At 39.4% G+C, this 21,583-nt stretch overlaps 1 protein-coding gene across 2 annotated transcripts in view; it reads left to right on the top strand.

Moving 5' to 3' along the window:
* Positions 1-21,583, top strand: part of ICA1 (islet cell autoantigen 1) — a 93,300-nt gene that overhangs the window by 4,242 nt on the left and 67,475 nt on the right. Inside the window, exons 2-6 of one of the 2 annotated variants that reach the window (XM_075062377.1) lie at positions 6,087-6,132; positions 9,367-9,535; positions 16,329-16,401; positions 18,180-18,303; positions 19,919-20,117. In XM_075062377.1, coding sequence (XP_074918478.1) covers positions 6,116-6,132; positions 9,367-9,535; positions 16,329-16,401; positions 18,180-18,303; positions 19,919-20,117 — 582 coding nt within the window. In that variant the 5' untranslated portion in view covers positions 6,087-6,115. Of the gene's footprint in view, positions 1-6,086; positions 6,133-9,363; positions 9,536-16,328; positions 16,402-18,179; positions 18,304-19,918; positions 20,118-21,583 lie in introns of both variants that reach the window. The other variant, XM_032776013.2, reaches the window with a different exon arrangement.

Genomic DNA, 21,583 nt, shown 5'->3' with positions numbered 1-21,583 from the left:
ATAAATTTAAGAATTCTGAAGCACTTCCTTGCAATCTTATAATTGTTACTGTAACACACAATTTGTCCGGCATATAGCACATAGTACAGCATAATCAGATTTGGCAATTGTGGGGAGAACACTAGAGTACCTGAGAGATTGCATCAGCACAACCTTGGTTACAATCATTTGTATTTAAAGAAGAATTTTGATACTTGAAGTGGACCTTGCAGTTGTGCAAGGACCAAAAATGTCTATGAAAATTAAAAAATGGAGATCACTTTAACATAGTGCCAAATTTCCACTTCTCCCTACAGTCCAACACATGAGATCTCCTCCAATGTTTCCCGGTTCTGCCAATCAAAAAAATGAGGTGCTTCTGTTTAGGAATTAAACTATTCTTCTTACAGACATAATGTAAAAGTAATATGCAGTTGGGTTGATATTTGCTACAGAGAAACACATAGCGTTTAAGTGTGAATTAAAATTTATTGATTGGGAAAGGGAAGGAGGGCACAAAGCAGTAGCAATGGTAGATGGTATACCCTAAAGGCTAGAGTGTCCACAGAGGAAATGGACCTCTGGTTACTACATTCAGTAAGGGCTTCTTTACACAAAGAAATTGATTAGAATAAGCTGTTCTTCAGTAAGTATTCTGGACTAGTTCCCTGTGTGGACACTCTATTCTGGATTAAAGGCATATCATTCCTCAATAATTAGTGCACTTTCAGTTATTCAAACAAGAATTAATTTAAAGAAATTCTGTTGCCTGTGTAATGCAGGAAGTCAGATTCGGTGGTCACAGGGGTTCCGTCTAGCTTTATGAGCTATACATCTATGGATTCTGGAATGAAGTGACTTTTATAGTTTGATTGTAATTGCTATTGTGGAATAGTTTCCCTGTGTAGACAAGCCCTTACTGAGGATTTAAAGCTGAATGAAAGAGGGACTGATGGTTTTAATAATACAAAATATAGTCTTCAAGCACGTACATTGTTACAGGTAAAAACAAAGAGGAGTCCTTGTAGCACCTTACAGACTAACCAATTTATTTGGGCATAAGCTTTCGTGGTCTAAAACCCACTTCATCAGATGCATGGAGTGAAAAATACAGTAAGCAGTGTGTGTGTGTATGTGTGTGTGTGTGTGTGTATATATATATATATATATATATATATATATATATAAGCACTTGAAAAGATGGGAATTGCCTTACCAAGTGTGTGGAGGGGTCAATGTTAACAAAGTCAATTTGATTAAGGTGGAAGTGGCCTGTTCTCAACAGTTGACAAGAAGGGGTGAATATCAAGAGAGGGAAAATTACTTTTGTAGTACTAACGAGGCCTATGCAATCAAGTTAGTGAATACTAAACCCAGTAGTAAGCATATGCAGATCAGGATCATAGACGGTACCATAAAATGCAGTGAGTAAACTTAAGTGATCCAGATTTCTTCAAATTCCCTAGAGTCCAGGTTTTGAATTACATGTCTCACCAATCTAATGTACATTTGGTCATTTGCACTTCCCACAACTCAAGTATACCAGGAAAAGAAGAAGGGAGCACAGTATTAGAGCTTCCCTAAAATTGCTTAGACACAAAATGGATCAGTGCAACCTTTTACTACTTCAGAGACAAAAGGGGAAAACTTTAACAACAAAACTAGATGTGACAGATAATCAATTCAAAGTTGTAGAAAATCAACCAAAAAAAAATTTGGGAGGATGGGGTGGAATTTATGAGAGAGAGATGAAATTTTGCCACTTGTGCCTCAAAAGCCTGGGGGGAACTAGAAATGGTGGGAAATTACATGCAAAATAATAAATATAAATCTCAGTAATACCTAGGAGTGGAAGAGGGAAGTGGTCCCAGTGGGCTTCATGGTGAAGTTTTTGTCCCCAGTACTGGGTATGGATGAGGAGAAAATTTGTATAATGTATAGAGCAGTTCTACAGAATCTCCATGAGACCCTCTATTTTGAGATGATTGTGCTATTTCTAAGACATAACAGAATAAGACATATTTGTAAAAGCAGCCAGGAAAAAAGACTGTTATTTCCTGATCCTAGCTCCTGAACTCATTTCCCTCCTTCAGCTTTACTTCTAAGGAAGCAACATCTCTCTCTCTTTTTTTTTTTTTTTAAAGGAAGCAGTTGCAGTCTTTTTTCCTGCAAAGCTGAAGGTAAGAATAGAGGGTTTAGTTATGCATCTCTGTTTCTGATTAAGCATAGACCAAAGGTGGTCAGAAGAGGAAGAAAAGGAGCCCGTTTCAGCAATTAGGCACTAATCCTTCATACAAAATAAGCACATGGATGAGTAGTCTCATTAACTTGAACTTTTTGTGTGTTTAAAGCTGAGCATGCGTGTGTATGCAGGACCAGAGCCTTAGGTACTATGGTGATAGGTACTGCAGGAAAGACCAAGAGAGAACACTGAAATGCTGGTTTGCATATAAATATAACAGCTAAGAATTCTAGATCAATTCTAGCTGATTTTTGTTATATATTGTTTATGAGGAATAATTTCTCTTGTATAGCATCGTTCCTTAAATTAAATTCTGTATGAAGTATAAATGAAAAATGTTGTGCTGCTTCTTCTGAAGAACCGGAACATTTGGTAAACCTTTCAAGACAGCATTAATTCCATTTTTTTCTTTATAGCAGTAAAAACGCTATCAGCTCTTGTGGCTATTGTTTAGATGTTATTGCCTGCAAAATTTGGTCTCTCCCTTAGTGGCCTCCCTCTGAGACATGATATATTACAATATCCCTCACAAAAGTTAAAGTTGGCTGGCTAAACAGTTCAAGACTGTTCTGACATGTCAGATATCCAAAGTAAATTGAATGGGTTATTTATTTATTGTTTTCCTTTCCCAATAGTGAACGAAATGTGTAATGTTAAAGGGAAAAAAACTTTGCATGACAATACAGGTCTTATGGCAATGTTTTTACATAAGGTGTAAAAGTATTGTTTAAGATCCCAAATCATTAGGAGATGTGGAGATTTAAAAATTTAGTTCTCAGTCCTGCAAGATGATCCACACTGGGCTCTGCATGGGCCTATGGTTCTTCCCACAGGGATTAGATTGCCGGATTGGGTCGTTGTATTTTGAGCATTCATTCTGTACATACATAGCAAGCTGAGCTCATGATTCTGTGTTTTCCTCTTACAATGGTTGATTTACGTCACTAATACAGGCCAGACAGGCAGCTCTATATTCCTTACGCTGCTTGGGAAAATAACAAAATAGAACCAACAAGACATGTCAGTTATCCCCTGACCTGTTGGTTATGCAAGTTCATGGGCAGACTGAAGGGAATGCACTCTGTCCTTTCTACATCCCCACCACCCCCACTTGCAGTGAGGATCCTCTTGACTGCAGAAGCCATGGATATTTGATTTTTATGGAAACATGCTTTCAGGGAATTGTGGAGGGGAATGGCAGGGACACAGAGCTGGTGCAGAGGCACAGGACCTCCACGTAGACAGCCCTTGTTTCCCAATGGAACAATCAGGGACAAATCTCCATGAAAGGAACCTTGCAGAGATTTCCTCCCCTTTAGCTCCTCCTGCAAGGAAGGAGTCCATAATTCTTATGTATCTTAAAAACAGAACTTGCTTAAAGCTAGTATTTTATTACGGGTACTACAGTGCTGCTTGTTTTGTTACAAAATACTGTACTTGCAAGATTGACACTATTTCTACTTAGAACAGGTACAATTAATTTCTCTTTGCCATGCAGCTGGCTAAAAATGTATCTAGATAATTGATTATTTAAAATGAAGATAAGGAAGGATTAAAATAATATAATTGGTTTAAAATGCAGATGTGGAGGGAGTTCAATGGGAGTGGAAGATCCTTAGTGCTTGCAGGGTCATATCAGATCAGGAACCATGAGTGTATGATAACCGAGAGGCTGGTGGAGAGTTTAGGCATTACCAGGAGTGTGAATTCATCTCCTGTTTTCACACAATACCTTAAGATAAAGGTAGGGTTTGCTGGATTCTTCTCCACATTTCATGCTGTCCACATATGTTATTTCTAGATACTTCCCAGGAGAGCATGTCATTTGATGGATTAATCTTACTTCTTTTTATATCACTGTAGTGTGTCCCCTTTGAATAACTAAATTTATCTGCAGGTTTACATCCATAGTGACTTCATAGGGTTTTCTTCTCATTACCATTTCCTGATTTTAGGAATCTCTGCCTGGGTGGATTGTGTATTTTAAAACACTTGGATTACAGATGGGCCTTTCAGTGAATTGTAAAAGTATAGTGAGACTTTGTCTTAATCAAATTCCCTTTAGTAATTCATTATACCGATGAGCTCTTCAACCAAGAACTCTTTATCTGCAGCTCCCATGCACTCTTGGTTTTGTTAGCTGAATTGACCCCCCAAGTCAGTTGTTTTCCTCTGGTACATGGATGAAGCAGTAGCCCCTGCTGTAGCTGGGTCCTGAACTGTTGCTCGCTTTGAAGACCATGCCCAAGATCTTGAATTGGCCTTGGAAGTGAAATGGGACCCAGAGAAGGGTGCATAATGTAGAAGTGATGGGTTCATGGTGATTCATTCCACTATGAAGTTGGGCCGCCCTGTTCTGCAGGAGCTGGAGCCTCTGTGCTGCTTCCACTGGATAATACGAATGCAGTGAATTGTAATCTGTCCAGGAGGTGGTGAAATGGATCATTTTGCTAGTTCTTTATCTGAAAGGAAAGAAGGAATTCTGAACAAAACAGATTCGTTCACAAGGATACATCTTTCATTCTAAAACTTTATGTATGTATGTATGTATTTTTAAAGCCTGCAGCATGTTTCCTATCAGTTTTATTCTGGACTCTTTACTGGGGACCCACTGCACTAAGGGCCAAACACAGCTCCATCCTCACCCACATCAGTTGTCGCAGCCTCCTGTGCTACAGCACCACTATAGTGGTACTGGTGCATACTGGAAGGAGAAGGTCTGCTTGTGAGGAATAGGTGGGCTGGTGAGGTACACCTTTGCGTGATGCCGTTGCAAAAAAGACGAATATTATTTTGAGGTGTATTAACAGGAGTGTGTGGTATGTAAGGCACAGGAGGTAATTGTTCCACTTTATTCAGCACTGTGAGGCCTCAGATGGAGTACGGTGTCCAATTTTGGCACCATGATTTAGGAAAGATGTGGAGAAGTTGGAAAGAGTCCAAAGAGGAAAGTGACAAAAATGATAAAAAGCTTAAAAAAAAACCCCAACCCTGAACTATGAGGACAGGATTAAAAGAACTGGGCATCTCTAATCTTGAGAAAAGAAAGCTGGGCAGAACCTGATAAGTCTTGAAATGTGTTAAGCAGAGATGTAAAAGGTTAACCGGTAAGCATTTGTCTTACCAGTTAACCTACCTTAACCATCAACCCTGGGCTGGCTAGCTGGAACGGTCCCAGCGGCCCCGTGCTGGCCGGAGCAGCGCTAGCCTCAGCTGTGCTGGCCAGTGGGATCGTCCCCAGACGCTTAATCGGTTAACTGTTTAAACAACATATTTTTAATCGTTTAAATGGTTAACTTTTTAAATGGTATTTACATCCCTAGTATTAAGCGCTATTATAAAGAGGGCAATGATCAACTGTTCTGCATGTCCACTGAAGGTAGGACAAGAAGTAATGGATTTACTGTGCGTCAGTGGAAATTTAGGTTAGATATTAGGAAAAACTTTCTAACCATGAGGGTAGTTAAGCTCTGGAATAGGCTTCCAAGGGAGGTTGTGGAATCCCCATCACTGGAGGTTTTTAAAGAACAAGTTAGACGAACACCTGTCATGTATGGTCTAGGTTTTCTTGGTCCTGCCTCCAGCACAGGAGGCTGGACTTAATGTCTTCTCGAGGTTCCTTTCAGCCCTACATTTTTATCATTCTGTGTGATCCCCATTGACTTGAATGAGAGTTCCTTGTGTGTACATGAGTGCAGCATTTGGTCCATAGGTTGTGAAATATTTTGGGACAACATGGAAAGAAGGATGCTGTTAACATAATACTTAACATGTATATATGGCTGGATATCTAGTTTAAGAGCTTATTCCAGTTTTATTTTAAATTCAATTTTAGTGGTCACATATATATGTATTTTTTTTTTAGTTCCAAGTGTCTGAAGAAAATAAAGAAACATGGATGGCCATAAGTAGTAAGTAATTTTATATTTTTAACCTGTCACACTAATAAAATTAGAAGACACATGCTGAAGTGTTGCTGTCTATACTTACCACACTTTTTATGTTTTGTCATCCAATCTTTGACATAAGATCCCAGTAAGAACAGATTGGGAAAAAAAAAAATGACTGCCATGTGATCAAGTAATGGAAAAACCAATATGTTAGTTATTAATCTTCTGTTTTATCCACATCATTTAACTTTATGACTAAAGTAGATAATTCTGTAGTTATAATTGTTGTTAGGTTTTGTTAAATTATTGTAAAATTTAAACATATGTTCATGATTATTCACTGTATAAAAACCCAGGGTAACAATTTACAGTACTGAATAAAGTTGTTCACAAAAACAGTGTCCTGTAGTACAGAGGCTTTTTCTGTTCATTTATGCTATCTACAGACTATGTGGGCAACACTCAATTCCTCATATAAGGTACACTTTAAAAATTATGATCAACTCTAATGCATAAACAAGACTCATTTTTTTCTCAAAGTTCAATTTAAAAATGTAGTTTTTCCATTGTCCTTAAGAAATTGATAAGCGGTTATAGTCCCCGGATTTCTTTGAAATTTGGCTATTATCTTAAGAATTCTCTAAATCCATAATTCTTATTAAATCAATTTTCCTTTTTGTTATATGACATTTGTAGCCCAACTGTGTACCCACTGAATTCCCCTTGACCTCAAAAGAAGTAGGAATGTAAGCTGAAACACTGGGGCTTTGATCCTATGTTTTGATCTGCCCAGGTACTGCCTCATTGACTTTAATGAGATACAATAGTCTGCCTGTTCTGACCACAGTGCAGGTCTGAGACTTGAGATATTGCAAAACATGAATTATAAACTTTAATTTCCCATTAAGTCCTTTTAATAAAATATATGTTTTGAACATTTTTGTTTTTATGAGTGTGTGGGTGTGTTTAATTTAATTTTACATTTTTCCTTGAAGTGATTTTGATATCATTTCTATTTTGAATAATTTTAAGGGACATTGTCACTTTTGTTATAGATAAAAGCTGATTTACTTTGAGAATTAAGACCCTGGTTCTCCAAAGAAATCTATCTGAAAATTCTTAACTTCATGATGGGGATTCTTTCGATCCTCACTTTAGTAATAGGATTAAAACTTTAATTGATATTTGCTGCATCATAAAATATACGACACATTTCACCTGACTTAATATGCTGTCCCTTGTTAATATGTATGCAATTAGTTTACAAAGAGTTGCACATGAAATTGGATTTGGCATGTTTTTTCATATACTGGGTATTTTGTGCTGCTGCAGAAAAGTAACTGAAAACTTTATTTTTACTTTGGGATCTGCAATCAAATCTTACAAGTTAGTGTTTAGGTTGAATAAGATGTTTTAATTTGTCTATTGTAAATATTTTTGTGAGAGACGAAAAAAGTGCTTCGTGTTATATACGTTTTAAAAAACGATTGAATCAAATGGTATAGTTAGGTCATACAATTAAATTTCCTAGTGAATATAAACACTATGTGGCTATGAAGCATGTAGGGGGATAAGTGAGCCTTCATATTTTATTTTATATTTTAACAAGTATTCAGTCTCTTTAAATTCTTCTAGAATAATAATTTTACATAATTTTAATATTAGCAAACCCATTGCTTTTAAATATTTGCAAAATTAATGCAGTTTTTCAGTTATTTATGGATTAGAGAATCAGTTTTCACAGAAGTTAATTATTAACTGTTCATCAGACACATCAGTGTTATATTGAGAAGCTACATTTTCTGTGCTTCATATGGTTAAAGGAATTGTAGGAGGGTGCAATTTCTGTTTCATCTACAACAGGGGTCGGCAACCTCTGGCACGTGGCTCGCCAGGGTAAGGACCCTGGTGGACTGGGCCAGTTTGTTTATCTGGTGCGTTGGGAGGTTTGGCTGATCGCAGCTCCCACTGGCCGTGGTTCGCTGTCCCAGGCCAATGGGGGTGGCGGGAAGCCATAGCCATCACATCCCTTGCCCGCACTGCTTCCCGCCGCCCCATTGGCCTGGGACGGCAAACCATGGCCAGTGGGAGCTGCGATTGGCCGAACCTGTCGATGCGGCAGGTAAACAAAGTGGCCCGACCTGCCAGGGTGCTTACCCTGGTTAGCTGCATGACAGAGGTTGCCGACCCCTGATCTACAACTTCAATAAGTTTACAAAAGTGATGCAGAATCATCCCCCAATGGAAAATAATCTGGGAAAAGTGTACATGTTGCATACAATCAAGCATCATCCATTTTTCCTGCTTCTAGATTTGTTCTGTGTAGAATTGGAGTGTCAGACTTTGTCTTGTGCTTGGCAGATTGAGCAGGATGGGGTATTGTTGCTTGCTTTTCTACATGTTGAGTTGCAATCTGTTTACGTACAAGATTGACATTCAGGGTGAAATCCTGGATCTATTGAAGACAATAACAGTTTTCTACTGCAGCCCTTGAGTGGGGCCCGGATTTCACCTTAAATATCTCCCAATATATGAATCAAAAAACCATTACAGAACAAGTAAATAAAAACACAAACTGAGACATTATCATATCTGCAATAAATCACACTATAATACTGAAGAATTCTTCACTACTAAATATACCTCTACCCTGATATTAACGCTGTCCTCGGGAGCCAAAAAATCTTACCACGTTATAGGTGAAACCGTGTTATATCGAACTTGCTTTGATCCGCTGGAGTGCACAGCTTTGCCCCCTTGGAGCACTGCTTTACCACGTTATATCCGAATTTGTGCTATATTGGGTCGCATTATATTGGGGTAGAGATGTATTGATAATGGGCAACACTACCAATTTATGACATTCAAATTGGAAGTGGTTTAAATGCTTCCAAAAATAACACTGGAAACATTCATGAATATATTGTCATGCTAATATTTCTTTTGGCTAAAAAGAATTAGAGAATTTGCTGCATATTTGGTAGTGATGAGCATTAACGACAACTTCAGGTTTAGGATTTGACCACTGCAAAGTGCAGAAATGTTCAAGTCTAGGGTTTTTAGTGATAACCACAAGTATTTGTTCATAATTAGTTATATATTGTTTCACAGATAAAGAATATATATATCCTTTTCCCTCTTTTTCTTGATACTCCTTAAAAATCTAATAAAATGTTTGAAAGTTTTTTTTTTTAAAAACCTCATTCTTTTTATTTAATCAAGCATTGTAATTTTGTTTCTTAAATGTTTCAGCAGTTATTCAAGGGAATTTTATGACCAGTATGCTCAAAGCCAGGAAAAATCTATGGTCAATAAAATGCAGCAGAAATATTGGAAAACAAAACAAACCCTTATTAAAGTCACAGGAAAGAAGGAAGATGAACATGTTGTGGCTTCAGATGCAGACCTGGATGCAAAACTAGAGGTTTGTAATGAATTTACAATAGACATTAATGACTGAAATGTCTCTGAAAATCTGATAATGTGTGTGTTTGTATGTACATATGTATGTGTACCATACTTTGTATTTATGTGTCTAATCTCATGTGCAGGTTGTGTGTGGGGCGGGGATGGGAGTACTGCACTCTTTGATATCCACTATAGCTATATGTGGTTGTTTGTTTTGTTTTAAACCAGCCAACCTCAACTCAGCAGTATTTTCCTTACTAATTAAGATTTTATAGTTTTCACTATGCAAAACAGCAGAGCACTGGAGAAGTGTTCAAATGTTGCTGCTGAATTAGCAGACTATTAAAAGAAAAGATGTTTATGGGTATCATAGCTTCCTACTCAGATTTGAACCTTAGCGTTCATAAACTGAGAAGCTAGCATGAACTCTCTAAGCTTAATTACCAGCTTAGATCTGATATCGCTGCCACCAGCCAAAAATTCCAGTGTTTTTGGCTCACTTTGGTCTCCCCAAAACCTTCCCTGGGGGACCCCAAACTCAGAGGCCCTGAGTCTCACACCAAAGGGAAAACAACCTCCTCCTCTTGTCTCCTCTTTATCTCATCCCAGCTCCCCCTCCCTGGGTTATCCTGGGCGATACTGTACTTAAACTCCTTGAATGCAAAACAGAGAGGGCAATTTACCTCCCCCCCTCCTTCTTCCCCTGAGGCTGCACAGATTCAGGACTAGTCAGCTAACACAAGAGATTTCCCCTCCCTTCGTTCCTTAGCCTTAACCAGAGAAAAACTCAAACAGGTCTTAAAAAGAGAGCATTAATAAAAAGAAAGCAAAACACATAAACATGATCTCTGCATCAAGGTGACAATACACCAGGGCTATTGCTTAAAAAAAAAATATGAATAAACAGCTTATTAAAAAAGAAATACAATTTAAACATTCCAGCAAACTACACACATGTAAATACAAAAAAACAATAACAGCCTATTGTTTTTCTACCTTTGTACTCACAACTTTGAAACTGAAGATTAGAAGCTGAAGATAGGAGAATAGCTGAGAGCCAGACAAAAAGACACAGACCCAAACATTCCGTCCCTGAGCTTTGAAAAATCCGGTTTCCTGATTGGTCCTCTGGTCAGGTGTTTGGTTCCCTTTGCTAACCCTTTACAGGTGAAAGAAACATTAACCCTTAGCTATCTATTTATGACAATGGGGGCCCTATAAAATATCATTATTGTGGTGGTGATAAAAGTTCTCAGTAATGGAACGGGGAAGCTAAACAAATAATTTTTCACCTTCTCTCAAAATATTGGGGTGAAATCCTGGTCCCCACTGAAGTCAATGGGAATTTTTCTGTTGGTTTAGTAGGACCAGGTTTTACCCTAAGGTTGCTAAAACTTGGAAAATTATTTGATACCTATTTGTTCCTTCTGTAATTTTAATTTGGATAAATTCTTTATTCAAATTGTTGTGTAGGGCTTATACCACAGAACACCTGTAGATACAATGATCTTAGTCTGTCAAGCCTTTTGAATGCTGGTTGAAAATTACTATGTAAATCTAAGATATTCATTGGCTTTTTACAATTATTTTTCCCCCTCTAAAACTATACTTATTTTAAGACAGGACAAATATTAGACTTGAGACCCTTGATGAAGTGTCTTTCTACTGTGACATATCAGGATACAACTGAGACTGAGTAACTGTGTCACCCCTGCCCTCCAAATTGGAATTGCTCCTGGAGGAATTCTTCACCGGTGCGCTCATGCAGAATTCATGTCCCCTGCAGATTTCTTTGCTTCCCCCCAGAAAAATGACTTTTTGATGGGGAAGGAAAGGGAAGTTGCAAAAACAGTCATGTGCCCCTCCCCAGCAGCGTGGGCACATCATTTTGGGGGTCCAGAGCAGCTGGCAGAGACGTAAATCATTGCAGGGCAGAGTGAATGGGCGGGGCTGAGGACACCCCGGCAAGTGGGTCCTACCCTGTGCTGGGCTCAGCTGCTAGTCCCAGCTGCACTGGGGGTGGAGAAGAGTTCCTCTTCCCCTGCAAGGAGCAGCCAGGTCACAGTCAGATCCTTCTTCCCCATCCCCCCCTGAAACCTCACCCAGCTGCAGGAAGCTCCGCACCTCCCCCCTTTGCCCCAATTGCTCCTCAGCTATGGGGAGAGGGGTCACTGTATGGGGAGCTGCTCCCCCTTCAGCACAACCCCCGTGCATCCAGACCTCCCCACCCCGAACCCTCACCCTGCCAAGCCTCACCCCCTGCACCCATTACCCCTTGCCCACGCTTATCCCCACACATCTGGACCCCCCCCGCCAAGTCCCATCCATGCTACTTCTGTACCCCCACCACCTCCTGCTGAGTCCCCTGCCTTTGAACCCCAGCCCTACTGAGCCCCAACCAGCTGTAACAGACCCCTGCTCCACCAAGCCCCACTTCCCTCGTACCTGGACCCCACACACTGAGCCCCCACAACAAACCCCCCTGCTGTGCCCCAGCTATCTTCATTTGGACTCCCCCCACGCAAAGTTCCATTGCCTTAGCTCCTGGTACCCCCCAATGAGCCCCTGTGCATCCAGATCCCCTCAGCACCCAGATACCTCATTAAGCCACCCATTCCCACATTGCCCCCCACAGAACCCTCTCATCCTACACTAAGCCCCTGCCAGGCTGAGCCTGCCTGCGTACACCTGGTGCGCCCGGCACAGATGGGAAGGGCGCTGGGTGTTTCTGGGGCAGGCCCGGCCCTTGCACTGTGTCAGCGTCTGGTGCAGCCTCAGTATGAGTCTGTGTCTTGCGGGGGGTGGGGTAGGGGCTGCAGGGCGACCTTCCACCTGCACGCAGCCAATGGCTGGTGCTCCTCACTGCAGTACTGGAGCCTCGACATTTATTTATTTTATTTTTTTGCTCAGAATTCTCTCTGTAATATACCATATTTTGCTGCTGTAGCCTCCAGCCTGGACTGCTCACCAATGCCCTCCAGCATGTACGTTACTGCCAGGAATATTCTGTGTGTGTGCTGTAGCCAACCAGTCACACACATCTTGGCTCCTACCCATTATACTGCAGGATGACACCAACACACTCCCAGTCTTAGATTTTCCCCCAGTGATGTATGTCTTGTACTACCCAGCCCTCTCCTGGACAATACAAATGTATATAAAGCCTGTTAATTCTTTAATAGAAATAATATGCAAATAACTTGCCATCCCAAATGGATTTTCCCAGACACTTCAGTTTAAACACACTGGATTAAATAAAACAGTACATCAAGTTTGTTAACTACAAAGAGAGAAGTTTTAAGTTAGTGAAAGTAATGAGGCATAAAAATCCGAAGTGATTACAAGAAGATAAAGTTAAAACGCTACTGGTGCCTAACTTAACAAACTATATCAGATTCAAACAAATTTTCTCACCATACGTTTTCAGCCGTCTTATTGACCAAACCCTCTAACTCAACACCCCTACTCCCAGAATCTAACAAAGGCTTCCTTCATTGCTTCAGGTGTAGAGAATGCCCTAAGAAGGGGGAGAGAGAGAGAGATGGGGCCCTTTGGGGTGTTTGTATCTTTTTTTATAGTTTCAGTCCCTCTCTTGAAAAACATTTCCAGCTAAGATTCAGAAGACACAGAGCGCTGTGGAAAGATTATTCTGTGCTTTTTTTCCCCCCATCTCCTTGAACTTCTTTTGTCTCCCCTTCCTGCTTGATGACTCTGTTTACTGCTTAAATGTAAATTAAGCAGTGCACACAATTCTTTATTTGAGACAGAGCTATTTGCCAGCTTCGGTTTGGAATGTGTTAACACCACCATACAGTGGAATCTTATAACTTCACATACAGTGTTGCTACTCATATTTCGCCAGGAAAATAATGACCAGCAAACTATGAGTTTTCAAATGGTACCTCGCAAGGCACACTTTGTGCAAAGATTATTACAGTAATGTGTAGGATGTGGACCCAGATACATTCAGTCACACATACATTTTAACATTTGTCTGAAATTTGGCATAAAAGGGGCAGACTGATTTGTGACATTGGCAAACTAGGTGCCACGTCATGCCAAGGTCTCCATGTCTCAACTGAACACTAGCAAATACATAGCTGGAATCAGTCTGATTCACCTGTGTGTTGATATTGTTAAAATACATATTGGAATTATAATAACATGTTTGGTATTTAGACTTTGAATACTTGTGAGTTGCTGCATGCATTAATTTCATTTATAACATCTATATCCCATATTGTAAGGTAATATTTGATGGCTATATTGTAAGCCTCAGTGACTCTGTAAATCACTAGACTGAGAGAGAGTCACTAGCTAGAGCGAAGGGCTGAGCTTCAACAGAAGGTGTTGTCCCCTTCTCAAAAGGGAAGGTCCATCGATATGAGGCAGACTGGTACAACTGTAGGATGGTACAAATGCAATTTCCCTGTGTTCCATCAACAAGAGGACAAAAAAATTTTGTTCTTGTTCTGCCTCTTCCCCGTGAAAATGAGTCATAGAAATGAACACCTCCCATCAGCTGAGTTTGCAGCTCAGAGCTTGTGTCTGAAGGGGGATAAAAACCCTAAACAAAAAGCACTTGATATCTCTCTGCTGCATGGATTCTGGGGATGGTGGGAGAATGTTTCTAGGCATAAACAAGAGATCCCAAGGTGCTTAGTCTGGGTTACCCCAAAGGACTTGTAAAGCTTGCTGCTGATAGAAGCTTCTATTTCCTTTAGAAACTTAAGATTTTAACTCACTTGTGTATCTGTGTTTACCTACTTCAAGCTTGTAAATAACTCTCTTGTTTCCTTTTCCAGTTTAATAACTCTTTATATAGTTTATTATTGGGTTAGTTACGTGCATAGTCTTTGTTGTGACTTGCCATTAACCCAGAGTAAGTGGCTGGTCCTTTGGGATTGGGAGTAACCTAAATATTACTGTGACTCTTGATGTGATGGACCGTCTATCACAAAGGTATGCTCACCTTGGTGGTGACGTAGATCGGAGTACCCAAAGGGACTGCCTGTGACCTCCATGTTGAGGCAGTTGGAGTGCCTCAGGAGTTTACATTTGTTAATTGGTTGGTGAAATCTAAGTATAGTGCTCACAACCAATTTGGGGTTTCTGCCCTGGTTACTAACAGTCTACCCTGAGGTTGTTTCTCACACTCTTGGCAGCATTACATGGTATGTCAACATTACATGATTTGTGGAGTAACTTTCCAAAAATAATTCTGTTTACTCTTCTAAAAATTGTAGTGTGTGTCATACAAATAACTTAAATGCATAAATGCTAACACATTTTTAAAGTAATATTGCACTGCATGCTTCAGAAATCCTCATATACAAAATGCTCAGTGCACATCTTTCTTCCAATCTTTTGTGTAGCTGGGAAAGAAAGAAGAAGGGTTTCCAACATGTAATAAATAAGGCAGAGTATCTAGCTACATACTAATATGGTATATATTGTTATACAGGTATAAAACTTGTTCCTTTTTAAAGAATTTATCTTACAGCTTTCTTTAGAATATCCTGTTGTTTTGAAAACAACATTTTTCTCTGACTTTTATCCTTCCCAGTTCGTCATCCAGTTTTCACTTGAAATCAGTATGATTGCTTTGAAAATTAATATATATAAAATCTCTGTGTTCCGAACAGTTGTTGGGAATGTGTGTATCTTTCTCAATAGTACTTTAGTTCATGGCATTCTGAAAATATTTATCCTGTTATGTTGCACTTATATAATGAATGTTGTTTATCGTGGATTATAAGCCAGTAGTGGTGATTTAAAAGCCATTCTGTGGGGTCCATGTACAAACAATTTTTTATGTGCTTGTCCCTGAGCTCAGCCCTCTTATTGATGCTGCAGCAACACAGCCATGTTAGGAAACAGGGAAATGAGTGTTTGCTAAATAGAAAAAAGCAATCACATTTTTACCTAAATAACTTTGTAACTGCAGGTAGTGCTGACTATTTGATAGATGAGTCCAGCACAAATGTATAGTAGGCCAGACTGAAGTTTTGATAAAGTATGATGAGTTGTGTGCTGAGTGCCTCTTACAATATCTTGGGTCCTGAATGTGCTCTGATAACAGAAATAATAATAATAATTAATAATTGAAGCTGTGAAATTTGTGTCTTTGGTGTGTGATTACACTGGAAAAGAAACAAAACTGATCAGGCTGAACATTCTTTGTAATCAACAGCCTGGCCTATTGATTATAAGCTAGAGCCCCAATCCTACAAAGGGATCTGCAGGGATCGATCCTTATTCCAGTAGAGAGTCCACTGAAGTCAGTAAGTTTCCACCACCCATGGACCCCTTTTCAAGACTGTGGCTTTATATTGAAAAGCTAGTAGGCATTGTGTTATCTCATATACTCCAATTAAGGTGCTCTGTGTGTACACATACTTTTTTCTTCCAAAATAGAGTTTTATACAACTTCATGGCTAGTGCATAGATTTAAAAATGTCAGTAAAGAAACAAGAAATAAACATGTTCTTGATGAACTCTTACTTTATTTTGCAAAAACAAAGATAATTGTTTTGTTCTGTTTTTTTTTCTTATGTTTCCTTTGTATGTTGTTCATCTGTTTATAGTTTCAGTAAACAATTTGAACCTAAGGAAAGGCTATCGAAGGAAAATCTTACATTCAAGTATGAGAGGGTATTAGAAGCAAAACATTTAAAAAGGAAATGATTTTTTTTTAATTTAAAAGTAATGCAGGTTTGTTTTAGAACATATACTTTTTTGGTTTTTTTGTTTTCTTTATAATATTTCTTGCATGTTTTATAATTAGCTTGTTTTATATTTAATTTCAGCTGTTCCACTCAATTCAGAGAACATGTATGGAGTTGCTTAAAGCAATTGAACTCTATCAAAAAAGAATTTGTTGTAAGTATAACTAACTACAGCAGTTAAGCAGGGAGGTGAGTCTGCAAGATGGAAGTAACTAATGTGTGACAAAGTGAAGATGATCATGGGATAAATGCTACTCTCATCATCTTAGTTAAATTTGGAGCTAACCTTCCATTATAAACCCAGTTTTGAAACTAACCTCCTAATTTGGCCGAAGTTCCTTCAATTTTCCTGAAATTGTACGTGTGTGATACTAGGCCAGGAGAGATAGAAAAGCATTCAAGAATGAAGCCCTAATTAGTTGACTCACCCAAATTCAGAAGTGGCTTATTTTAGAAACTCCAAATTTTTCTTGGTGAAGATTGTGTCTTTTGAGGAATGGATGTGAATTTAGTGTGCATTAGGAGCAATGGAGGTCTCAACACAACACAGCCATGACCCTGAATTGATAGTCAAACTGGCCTTGACATGTGGACAGCCACGATGAGTGTCAGATCAAAGCACCTCATGTGGGGGAGGGTGGGTTATGGTCTGAGGCAGAAAATAAGCTAATGGGGGGACTAGTCAGGGAGAAAGCCACACTGGTGGGGGTGGCTGGTTCTATTCTGCAGAGTGTTGTAGGTACTCCCCCCCCCGCCAGCTCCACCTGCCCCCTCCCCCCCAAGAAAAGAGCCTGTGAAAAGTCTCAAGATGTAGAGGAGAGGTGTGATTACACAATAGTTTAATATATCTGAGTTAGTGTTCCATGGTAGCATTGATGACCCAAGTGAAGTCTTTTGTGTGACAATTTATATAGCGAGGAACATATTAAATTAGAATGCAGTGTGGGCATAGAGTAGATTTGGCTAACAAGGGGCCCTTGCTGACATCTAGAAATATAACTTGTATAACAATATTTCAATTACAATAATGACTATGTCCCTCTTCCTTCACGTGTCACTTGTTTTACTCTGTATGACTTGACATGTGGATGGCCAAGAGGCTGGCAGACAGGGAGCTATGTGTGGAAAGTTCTAATCTGGGGGAACAGGAAAAAGTGCTTGCTACAGGGGACATCTGGTCTGGAGGAGGTCCATGAGGTGAAAGTGGCTGTGACCTTCTGGCATCGCAGAGATCTGGTTTAAGGCCACAACCAAATGTAGTTTACTTACTTGCACTCCAGAAGTATCCAGCATTCTACCGTGTAACACTCTCACTTCTAATCCCCCAGAAAATACAACAGGAGAGGTCTTTAAACTATGTAACTTTTGAAATACCAGTAGAATCATAAAGTGAGCAGACCATCCAGCAATTAACTTAAAAAGAAAATCACACATTTATCCTGAAGAATTAAATCCTCAGCTAAATTATACAATAACAGAAAAGGGGAGAGAGATTTTAAGGGGCCAGATCTGCAGCTGGTGTAAAACAACATTGGCTTCAATAGAGCTATGCTATTTTATATCAACTGAGGATCTGGCTCCATGAGCTTCAAAACAAAAAAAACTATCAAGGGAAATAATATTGTCAGGCCACAATAAGCTCCTTCATATGATCTTGCCAAGATAATATCTTTATTCAAGCAATAAACCCAGAGATCATTTTGCGGTGCTTATTACACTACACCAAACTCACTGACAGGTGTGTTCAAGTGAATCTGAGCGTTTGTTTCATAAATCCAGGAACTGCATGGAGGTTAATTAGAAAAAACTTTTTTTTGTGCTGTGCTGCTTGGATCTGAAGTCACTTGTGAGCCTATTTTTGCTGTTGACATTTTTAAAAAGTTAAAATCTGTTACATTGCATATATATGACCACTCATTCCTTTTTCATTAGTTTTGTCTCAGGAAGAAAACGAATTGGGGAAATTTCTTCGATCACAGGGTTCTCAGGATAAAACTAGAGCAGGAAAAATGATGCAGGCCACAGGAAAGGCCCTCTGCTTTTCTTCTCAGCAAAGGTATGTCAGCTTCAGTGTGTAAGGGAAATGTTACTCCATGGCTTCGTTCATGTTGGGCCAAATTCTGTGATCTGACATTTTTTCAGTGTCCTCAATGACTGGCTTGAAATACTCCATTTTGAGCTGAACAGTGTGCCTGCTTGGCTCAAAATGAAGCATCACATGCCAAACACTGGGAGGTTGATATGTTCATCTTAGGTTGTAATTTGACTGCTTTTAGCACAGCTAGTAACAGCCACAGATGGGATCTTCAAAAGCATATAAGTCTCTTAGGAGCACAAATCCCACTGACTATGCTCCTAAGTAGCCTAGATGTTTTTGAAAATCCCTCTCTTAGCTAATTATCTGACATGCATCCAATTATGCAAATCCTTGCATGTGGCAAACTAGGTTCTTTTAGAATGCCAGTAAATGTGCCTTAACCCCTCACCAAAGCCCCAGTGCCCCATAAGTAATCCTGTATCATATGAAAACTTTTTTATATATATAAATATTCAGAGACAGAATCAACATTTTGGTCTTTTTTTTTTAGCCAACATAAAGAGAGAACCACATACGTCCTTCCCTTGCCCAGATGGCCAGTTCTTCCCTTCACCTCTGTGACCCACCCTCCTCATGACAAGTCACTACTGCACTTTATTGTGTCATCAGCCTCAGGCCATTTCAGTAACAGAAGATCAGCCAGATGTAGTAGTTCCCTGGCTTTGCCATCCCTACACTAACTAGACATTCCCCTATGCCGGGGAAATCCCCAGGTAGCTACTTAAACCAGCTTTAAAATCTGCTTTATGCCACTAATAGGCTGTTGAATGTCTCTCGGTGAGGCTGCTGCTGGCTACAGGCAGGGAAAAGCAGCAGCTGGAGGTATGAAGGGCAAGTTAGTGGGTAGGATTTTTTGAGAGCCTGTTAGGAGGAGGAAGTGGGGGAGCTGATATCCCCAGCTGCCTCTCCATAATGCTGGGTGTGAGAGTATGGCAGAAAATGCCTTAAAACTTCATAAAAATAAACAGAATTATTCAAATTCCTTTGAAAACTCAGATAATTTATCTGCTTGACTGATGACTTGAGTGTTACCTGCTCATAGCAAGGTTACATTCTTAACCTTACCATTAACCTAATGTGCAGTTTAACATTACAATCCTGATACATCTGTGGTATGTGGCTAGTAACAGGTGCTTTATCAAAGGTTTCGTGACTGTTAAATGTAATTCTCATTTGCTAATTTCATTTGTCTAAACCTTGTAATTGACACACACACACACACACACACACAGATAAATTTTGCAGTTAATCAAATATACACTGAAAAAGATTCCTTTGTTACTGATGTGAGAAGCTGAAAGTAATTATGAAAATCATGACACCTATGCAGAAAGCGTGCACAACGTAGACATAAAGATATCTTCTTCACTTATGACCCTAAATGACTCTTTGGACCATCTCACATGTAGTCATTTCAGTGAATTTCTTTTAGACTGACATGTCCATTCCATACTTTTTAGAAATGGCTCAGGGTTGTGTATATTTGTTTGATTGCTATTTCTTTTTAAAAAGAAATGACTTATCTTTATGGATCAGTTCAAAATATATGGTTTTGGGTTGTTTTTTTTTAAAGGTTGGCATTACGTGCTCCTTTGTGCCGACTGTACCAAGAAGTGGAGACTTTTAGATATAGGGCTATATCAGATACATGGCTGACCGTAAACCGAATGGAACAGTATCGGACTGAATACCGAGGAGCACTACTTTGGATGAAAGATGTCTCTCAAGAGCTGGATCCGGATCTTTACAAACAGATGGAAAAGTTTAGGAAGGTATGATGTTTCCTGTGATTTGCTGGAGGGGGAAGCATGATAAATGGTAGTGAAGCATGATTTTGTTTCCTGTGAGGAAGACATTCCCCAGCACTGAGGATTCAATTAATCAAAACTGATCTTTTCCATGTGACAGAATACCCATTAATTTGATATGGAATATTATATCTTTCACAGATGATGAGGCTAAGTAGGAGAGAAAGTGGCAAGAAATCACAGTTCTTAAGTACCTGGTTCTGATTAGAGTATATTTTTGTATTTTATATAATATATATTTTAAAATGTTTAACTGAGGGGAAACACCTGAATGATTAAGAGAAGGAGATATGTCTGCACTCAACAGGGGTGGAGAAGATTGATGATGCTACTAGAAAGTATGAAAATTTTGTGTAGACTAATAGAAATGCCATAATATTTGTTTCTGGGTTGAACTATATGGGCTTGGTTAAAGGCCAAGATTTTCAAAAGTGACTAGTGATTTCTTTAGGTGTCTCATTTTTTTCAGTACTCAATTTGGGAAACCTCAAAGAGGGTTGATTTTTTTTTTCAGAAAGTGCTCAGCACTCAGCCTTCAAAAATCAGGCCCTTTTAAGGTATTTCAAGTTTGGCACCCAAAAACTAAGGTACTCAATCACTATTCACTCTCAAAAAGCTTAGCCCAAAGATATCACACCTCAAGGTAGCAATGTAGGAGTTACTTAGGCTATGTCTGTGCTACAGAGCCTATGTCAGCATTGCCGAACCTAGTGTAGACTCAGGCCCAGATTTTTAAAGGTATTTAGACATTGCCCTGTGCAGTGTTGCAATGCCCAAGTCTTATTTTCAAAAGGGATTTGGGTACTGAGGAGCCTAAATCCCATTAACAGTCATCTCTGTGTGCAGCAGCAGCTAAATCCCTTTAAAAATCTGGGCCTTGGTGTATGCAGATAGAAATTCTTCAGTCAGTGTAGGAACACCACCCTTCAGAACGATGTTAGCTATGCCAGCAAAAGCACTCTTCTGTTGACATAGCCACATCTACACTGGGGTTTTGTTGGCATAGCTATGTCAATCGGGATTTTTTTTTCTTTTTCACGCTGCTGACCAACATAGCTATGCCAATATAAGTTTTACGTGTAGACCATACTGATCTCCTTTGGCTCCAATTCATTCTTAGGAGGCCTTTACAGTCGTAGCTATAGGACTAGTGGCTGTTCTCCCTACAGAATATAGTAGAACTAGTAGTATGCTTGCTGTTATGAATCTGGATTGGAGTGACGGGGGCAAACTCCTGGATCGCAGGCAAAGACCTACACTCTGAATAAATACATGTATAATGTTAACAGAAATGGTATAATATTGTAGATCATTGGCTCGAGATCTAGAAGTTACTTTGGTACATATCTGCCCTAAAGAAAGTTTTGTGTGAAAGAGAACTTGCTCTCCTTGAAGCCTTAAACTAACTGTCTCCTTTAACCGGAAATATT

Source organism: Chelonoidis abingdonii, chromosome 2 (genome assembly GCF_003597395.2).
Source record: "Chelonoidis abingdonii isolate Lonesome George chromosome 2, CheloAbing_2.0, whole genome shotgun sequence".
Lineage (NCBI taxonomy): Eukaryota > Metazoa > Chordata > Testudines > Testudinidae > Chelonoidis > Chelonoidis abingdonii.
Note: the sequence above shows the minus strand (reverse complement) of the source record. Positions and strands in the feature narration are given on the sequence as shown.